Source organism: Leiobunum rupestre, chromosome 6, assembly GCF_980474605.1.
Source record: "Leiobunum rupestre chromosome 6, qqLeiRupe1.1.hap1, whole genome shotgun sequence".
NCBI lineage: Eukaryota > Metazoa > Arthropoda > Arachnida > Opiliones > Sclerosomatidae > Leiobunum > Leiobunum rupestre.
The window spans coordinates 23,336,971-23,345,776 of NC_143389.1; the positions used below are offsets into that span (position 1 = coordinate 23,336,971).

At 34.2% G+C, this 8,806-nt stretch overlaps 1 protein-coding gene across 1 annotated transcript; it reads left to right on the forward strand.

Annotated features, from left to right (window-relative positions):
* Window positions 1–3,771: 3,771 nt before the first annotated feature.
* On the forward strand, window positions 3,772–4,658 carry LOC149940429 (uncharacterized). Its single transcript, XM_090179252.1, has 2 exons — window positions 3,772–4,383; window positions 4,554–4,658. The coding sequence occupies exons 1-2, from the start codon at window positions 3,772–3,774 to the stop codon at window positions 4,656–4,658; spliced, it is 717 nt and encodes a 238-aa protein (XP_090035378.1).
* The last annotated feature ends 4,148 nt before the right edge of the window (window positions 4,659–8,806 follow it).

Genomic DNA, 8,806 nt, shown 5'->3' on the forward strand with positions numbered 1-8,806 from the left:
CGAAATCCTTTTCCTAAAAGATTAATTGGCGGTAAAAATCGAGGTTTCAATTCTTCTTGGTATGACAAATATCAAATGATTGAATATTCAGTTGCAAAGGATGCAGAATATTGTTTTTGTTGCCGTCATTTTTTAGGCAGTAGAAACACTGCATTTCTAAAGGGATTTTAGGATTGGAAAACATGGGGACACAATTCGAAGAACACTTCACTTCCAACAAATCTTCTCACCAACTAGCCTACAAAATGTACTTGGACTACATGGAATCCAAATCCCGTGGATCAATAGTTTGCCAAGTTAACGGCCACCATAGACTAGACGTTATTAGAAACAGAGAGGTCCTATCTACACACGTGGAAGTGATTATTTTATGTGCCCAACAAGATTTAGCACTTCAGGGGAACACTTACACATCTGCCGACAATATTGGGAATAGGGGAAACTTTATTGCAATATTAGATATTTAAAAAAATGTCATCATTTAAAAGCAAGTTTAGTGAGAAAAATTATTGTTCAAGAGTTCAACTACTATAGGGTAGTTTGGGCGCTTGCCCAACGTGTTTAGCTCCGGGGGTCTGAATTAAAACGTAATAATTAGATTACTTTGAAATTTAAAATTGTCAAAATTATTTTAAGCACTAAACAAGAGGCTGTTTTACACATCAATATTAATTTAATAAGTTAAAACACAACAATAAAACAGTTCAGCTTGAAATAGCGCGAAACTAGACAATGGTCACTGTAGTCTTCCCCTTTAACAATGGGGGAGACAAGCCTAAATAAGTAGATGAATTTGGGTAAAGAGGTAATCGTAGGGTGGAATTCTTCGATTAAAAGTAAAGTTGGTAATATTTATTTGTAAATAATATACTTAATAATAAAAATTATTAATTTAATAATAATAAAAATTATTAATTTAATAATAATAAAACTTTTATTAATTTAATAATAATAACATTTTTATTAATTTAATAATAATAACATTTTTATTGATATAATAATAATAACATTTTTATTAATTTAATAATAATAAAAATTTTATTGATATAATAATAATAAAATTTTTAAATAATTATATATAATTTGGCTAGTTAAAGAACAACAAAAATTACAAAGGAGTTCTTTATGGGGGCCTCTTAATCACGCAGTGCCTACTCACGAAAAAATCCTGGCGGGGCAACTGCTTGTAAACTTTTGAAGGTCAAAATGAAAACTACTAGCGGGTATAATCCCCAGAGCAATATAGTAGAGCGATTGAATCGCGTAATTGGCGAAATGATTTCCATGTTTATCGGAAATGAACATCGACGTTGGGATCAGTCCTTAGAATTCCTGCAATTCGCCATCAATTCTGCGCCGCAGGACACGACAGGCCGTTCTCCATTCTATCTGAATATGGGCCGTGAACCGCGCTTGCCTTGGACTTCCCTGGACAACGAAGACGATCCCCCGGAATTCATTCGCCACGAACGTTCTTTTACGCAACTTCATGATGACCTCGAAAGAACTAAGATGTACATGAGAAGAGCACAGGAACATCAAAAGAAGTACTACGATCAACGACGAGAGGACATGGAGCTTCCAGTAGGTACACTAGTGTGGCTGGAGACACACGACCTTTCCCAGGGCGCGACATATCATGCCGCGAAATTAAGTCCGAAATGGGAAGGGCCATATCGTGTCATCCGACAAGTCACCCCACTCGTGTACGAATTGGAAGACGCCTTGACCAACGTCATACAGACCCCTCTCCCGGAAACAATATCAGCCGAGAACCTCGACGATCGCATGGATGTCGGGCGACTCACCCTCCCCCCCCCCCATCATCGCCGGATACTCTTTCCATCAGCCCTGATATACAATTACTGAACGAACTATTGACCGATGTAAAGGACAATGCATCATCGAAGTTTTCTGCAGCAGCAACATCCACAAAAAGTGACTATTCCTCAGAGCCGCCGCGAGCAAAGTCCCGCAAGACGGTCGCCGAACAGATCAAAATTTCGTGCAAACCTCCACCTGCAAAACCAGAAGGGACATCCTTTGGAACGTCGGCACATGCCACCCATGTATGTGGGGCATGCAATTGCCATTTCCTGACCACAAAAATGGACACTAAACCTCCGACGGCTACCACCAGTTCATTAAAGACGCCAATAGATGAATCCACCATGACCTGCTACCGGTGTCGCCAAAAGGGACATCGTGTGAGCCGCTGCCCGCAGGCCCCTAAACCCAAGGTCAAGCGACCTCACCTCTAAAAACGTTTTTTTATATATACACATATGTCATACGGGTTCCGGCCGCAGTGTTGTGCCAAAACGATTTTCTTTTCTTTTTTGTGGGGGAGGATGCAACGGTTCGGCCGACACCGACAGATGTCGCCCGCCTCGTTGCAGTCTCTTTCCCGTTCATATTTTTTACGACACGGAAAACAAACGTACTTTGGTCACGTGTGACAAATTAGTTTTTTTTTTTGCTTTTGTTGTTCAATATAAAAACCTGAGACCGGCCGATCTAAAGAGAGAGAGGACATTTTTTTCCTTGCCTTTGTAAAACCACGGCCAACTTTGATCACGCGCTTTTCGCGCTACTACGGCCAACACATTCGTCGAAAGGATTTTCCCCCTATACTAGATTATTTCGCTTTTTATTTTCACTAGATGGCGGTAGTGTCTACATGAAAAATTTTTTTTCGTCGTCATTACATATCTGCAAGTTTCCCGCGAGCTATTATGTTTTTCAATGATAGGTCTTGTTGTTAGAGATGAAATTTTATCGATTAATTAATATTAATGTGGTTTTTATAAAATGGCATACCAAAATTCTTCGGGTAAATACTGTGCAGTGTATAATTGTTCAAACAGTAATAAAAAATTACATAAATGGAAAAATTCCCTATGTGAAGAACATAAGCCTTGGCTTCATTCTGACTGCCCATGTTTGATTCCCTATTCGTTTCATTCATTACCAAAATAGGATAATTTAAAACAGGCTTGGATTAAAGCTATTAACAGAAAGAATTTTGAACCATCTAAATTTACATATGTAAGTAACAATAAATAACTTTCATAAAGGATTTAAACTTATTGAAGTCTTATATTTAATTAGGTGTGTTCTCTTCATTTTGAAGAAGAACAAATTAATAATCGAAATAAAATACCAACTAAACACCTTGGATATCAACCTGTAGGATCTATTCCTAAGCCAAGACGAGTTTTAAAGAGAACTATAGTGACTGATAGCTTAACAAAAAGCAAGAAACAAAAAATTGAAGTTTCCGATCATTCAGATAATAGTAACGCTCTTCTGAACATCACGAATGATAATGAATCTGCTTTTGAAGAGCAAACAGTTATGAGTAAAAACTGGGAAGAGAAAGAAAGAAATGCTGGCTCTATAGTAAGAAAAGATTTTTCATGTTCGGTGAAACCCGAAACGAAAGAATCAGCCACGCAATATGTGCTACATGTTGACCATTCATATTGTAAACCTCTACTTGATTCATGTTCAGTTGGAACTCAAACAAACTTTCCACCTTTTTCAAGTGGAAACTTAAACAACGCTGACTGTCTTTTCTTCACTGGCTTAAATTTAGAGTTATTTTTGCGATTAGTTACATTGATGAGTGGATGCGATATTCCTTTCAAACTTCCACTTCCTGACCAAATATTACTAGTACTTATGCGACTCAGGCTTGGAGATTTAGGGTGACGATTTGGTATTTCAACAAGCCTTGCTAGCAACATATTTAATACATGGATCAGAAAAATGTCAGTTGCATTAAAACCCCTGGTAGTTTGGTTACCAAGAGAGACTATTCAAACAAACACGCCAACTGCATTTAAAGAAAAGTATCCTAACACGACTGCCATTTTAGACTGCACAGAAATATTCATTGATCGACCTAGATCTCATCTGACAAAAGCGTTAACTTATAGCAATTATAAAAAGAAAAATACTGCAAAATTTTTAACAGCAATATCACCAAATGGTCTTATTATGTTTGTATCAGACGGATACGGTGGACGTGCTAGTGACAAATTTATTACCAATGATTGTGGATTATTAGATTTCATTTTACCAGGTGACGAATTAATGTGTGATCGTGGTTTTTTAATTGAAGAAGAATTGAGTGAACGTTATGCCAGATTAAATATACCAGCTTTCACTAAGGGGAAAAAACAGCTACCAGCTGAAGACGTTCACAGAACTAGAAAAATTGCTTCAGTTAGAATTCACGTTGAGCGTGTCATTTGCAGGTGGAAAACTTTCAGAATTTTTAAACAGATATTACCAGTAACTACTTTAAAAGTTTTAGATGATATTGCTATTACTTGTGCTGCACTTTGTAATTTAGTCACCAATAATATCTCATTAAATGTAAATTTTTATTTGACAATTAGCATTCATAACCAAGAAAAATGTTTCACATTTACTTTGTATTTTAATTCTTTTCTATTTTGAACATTTTTTTTACATTGTTTGCATTCATTTTGAATAAAACATGTAATTTATTCAGACCAAAATTTTTCGTATTCTTTTAATACTAGATTTTTATGGCTGTACATTTCTTCAATGTAACGCAACATTGTGGTGGATTTGGAAATTCCACTTCTGTATCTCCTAGTCCTTATCAAGAAAAGAATAATAAATAATGGTTCTATTCCAAATCCTAAGCCAGCCAAGGCTTAAGTCTAAAGATACAAATTTTCACTTATAAACTTACCTATTTTAACTTTAATTACTTTATCAGATTCCATGGTTCAAAATTTCATTCACAAATACATTAATTCATATCACAGATATTTGTTTCTTATAATAAAGGCGAAAATATCACATAGCTCGCTTTAATAACATTAAAGCTACCCGAATTCAGCAGATCTGTAATGGCGGAGCGAAACATTTAAAAAAAATCTAGTATAAACTGTACTATAATGTGTAGGAGTTCACATTATACTTTTATGGTTATTGCCCACACTAACACTTTTATAATTGTTTTTTTAAATCAATTCAGTACCATAGCTCTATTTCTAACCTATTTCAGACTCATTGTTGCTATTTATAAAATAATTAGTTAAATGCTGCTCTTAAAAATGAGAATTTTTGGTTACTTTCCCTTGTAAAAGTAACTGAGGTTTTGGTACTTTTATGGATATTTCCCACACTAACACTTTTATAAATGTTTTTGAAAAATAATTTCTATATCATACCTCTATTTCTGACCTAATTCAGACTCATTGTTGCTATTTATAAAATAATTAGTCAAATCTTGCTCTCAAAAATTAGGATTTTTGGTTTCTTTCCTTTGTAAAAGTAACTGAGGTTTTGGTACTTGTTGCCCATTGTGAACATCAGTTTATTTATGAGATTTAACTTTTAAGTAATTAAATTAACGAAAATCACTAAATTTGTGAGACTGAACTTTCGTGAATCTAAGATGTATTCAGCCAAAATGTGTAATAATTATATTTTTCACATAAGTTGAAGAACTTGTTAAAATTTTTCGTAATTATAGTTTCATTTTTTTAATCCTAATTTCACTGAACTTTTAAATCTAGTCTTTCATTGTTATTTTTTAAGATAATATACTTTTATATAGCGAGGCTGAACTTTTTATAATTTGTGAAGCAAAAAGCAGTTTTAAGTCAAATTACTTTTCATATGGTTTATATGTTTTTTAAGTTTTGTAATAAACAATTTTTAATTTGTTTTACCACAGTTTAATATTAGTATTTTGCTGACAGTTGTGGTAAAATACAGGTATCTTAAAAATTTGTAACATAATAGTTCTGTTGAGTTAAAATTTTAACTTAAAAAAACCAGAGACAATATAATTTTTAAAATACAGTAATGACATAATTTAACTATTTACAACAACATTTTGAAAATAAAAAAATTTCCTAAGTGATTGAGTTTGGTATTTATTGATTGTATTCACAAAGGGTAGATGAACGGGCTAGGTTATACCTGCTTAGGCTAGAAAGGATTCTATTAGGTGAATCAGAGATATAAACTAAATGAGTGTATTTTTAAGCTAAATGTCAGTAAATACAGGTCCAGTATTATGACTATTTTATATATAGTCTGGAAACCAACTATATTTGTGTCCCTTTCTAACCCAAATATGGATTCCTTTAGAGTTTTGTTTTGTAAGGCAACCAAAATTGGGCTGTTATTGATGGGATATTAACCCAGTTATGGATTAAAATTTAAAAAAGGCCTCAAATAGGACTATTATTGTAACCAATAATGGGTGGTTTGGGTAAATAAAAGCCGAAAATGGGTTACTATTGCAACTAAAAATGGGGTGTTTCAGTTTAAAAAAGAGCCCAAATTGTGTTATTATTGCAACCAAAAATGGGGTGTTTCAGTTTAAAAAAGAGCGCAAATTGGGTTATTATTGCAACCAAAAATGGGGTGTTTCAGTTTAAAAAAGAGCCCAAATTGGGTTATTATTGCAACCCAAAATGGGTTGTTTTAGATATTAACACAGTTTTGGGTTACGAAAAATAACCCAGTTTATGTTATTCTTGTAATCCAACTGTGGGTTAAAACGTAACAACCCAACTTTGGGTTGCAAGTTCTAACCATTTCTGGGTGGAAATTTAAATAACCCAAAAAAGGGTAGGGTAAATACTGACCCAGCATTGGGTTACAAAAATAACCCATTTTGGGTCGATTTTAACCCAACTGTTTTAAGAGTGTATGACTGAGAGGCATGTCAGGCTTTGGCTTGAGACGGAGGGTCAGAGGCAGGCCAAGGAGTTTAATCCTCGGCCTTCTATGAATAGAGCAGCTGAGTTGCTTTCGCTCTCTAAGAGTAGTATAAGGTTGGTTACGGGCGTACTTTTAGGTCACTGCCAGCTTAATAGACATCTGCATCTGATTGGTATCAGTGAGAGTCTTTTGTGCAGGGCATGCCTTGCAGAGGAGGAAACTTCCTCTCATGTCCTTTGTGTCTGTGATTCTTACACGGCTCAAAGGCTTGAGTACCTTGGTATGCATAGGTTGGAAACGAGCGATATTCCAACATCCCGGCAAAACATATCTTGCGCTTCGTTTCTAAGACTGGGCTTTTCCGTGTTTAATTAGCTGGGGCTGCACAATGGACCTCTGGTCGAAGTGCTGGTCTAACCCAACCACCCAATTTTTACTAATACTAATACTTATACTAATACTAATACTAATCTATACTATATTCCTAAGTGCCTTCTGTCTTGCGTCTGCTTCTCTATAGACGTCCGAGCCGTTCAACCTAGGACCGCCAAATTTCTCACAGCTATACGTATATCGCAAACGCAGCGAGTCGCGCTATTTTCATCGATTTCCAATTAAGTTAATTAATTAAATAATGTATTTTCCCCCCTGGAAAGGTGTTGTGAATCCTGCAACCTACATACACCTATCCAACTAATATTTTTCTGGCTCAGTATTTTTACGCAGTATTTTTACCAACCTTGCATTTTGTCATCATTTTTCCCCGCCTTAGTGAATTAATATCTCTTACTAAGGGCTAGTAATATTTCCGTAAATCATATGACGATTTCCTATAAAAAGGTTGCAACACCTTCAATAATTTTTCTTTTAAAATAATTCGATTCCCTATATAAAATTTTTGGTTCGTTAAAATTGATCACATGGTGCTCATTTTTTCTAGATTTCCATACCAATTTTAGGGTCACCCATTTACATACAATTCCTAGGTTCGTTAATTCGTTTTTTAAGGGGGCGTTTCGTTTCACCAATTAAACATATGGTTTTATACAACTTCAATTAAATTTATAGACCACACACTTCTCATCCAGCGTGTCAATATCTTTTTTAGTTGTATTATTTTTAATAATACGTTTTAGGTTCTTTCCTCCCCTATCAACAAGATTGATGTTAAATTTACTTTTAAGGAGTCTATTTTCACTTTTATTTTTTACATAAGGTAGGACCAACGTCGCCTTAGGATTAACAACACTTTGCAGTTTTAAATTATGAGAATGAAAAATTCCGGATATTACAGGTTATGGGTAGCCAGAGTCAATTAATTGGTTTGTTATTATTTGTTTATCTACTTCCGCAGTATCAGAAATTGCTTCTATCCGATGTTTCAAACTTTTTATAATTCCCAGTTTTATCTTTTTATTATGATAAGACTGGTAGTTTAGAAATTGTTTACAATGGGTGGTCTTCTCACTTTATTTCTTATTTCAGCACGTTCAATTAAAACATCTATAAAAGGTAGTTTGCCCTCACTTTCTATTTCTAAAGTGAATTTAATCGAGTTATCTATAGAATTAGCGAAATTCAATAATTTATCAGCACCGTCTCTAATATTTTTAAATACAATAAATATGTCATCTACATATCTTAGCCAGAGTTTAATATGCCTACTGTTTCTAATATTTTTTTAAACTTTTTCATCTACATGTTTCATATATAAATTTGCTAAAAAGGGAGAGAGGGGGTTACCCATCGCTAAACCCCGTGACTGAGAATAAAATTTCTCATTCAAAGAAAAATAAGTACTTTCACAACATAGTTTCGCTAAATCTAGTATCGATTCCAAACTTAGATTAGTTCGATAGTAGAATCGTCTTGATTTAATTGTATATATTACAATACGCTACGCTCAACCCAAATATAATAAAAACTATAATAACATTCTTATAGAATTCATTATGGAAAAGGTATACAAAAGTGTTAAGAACAATATTTTACTGTATTTTTTCTTTATAGAGAGGTTGAAAGTAAAGTTAAGGATATTTGGTTTTAATTAGCGTTAGCTAAATGGAAACAATGGAATCATTCACCT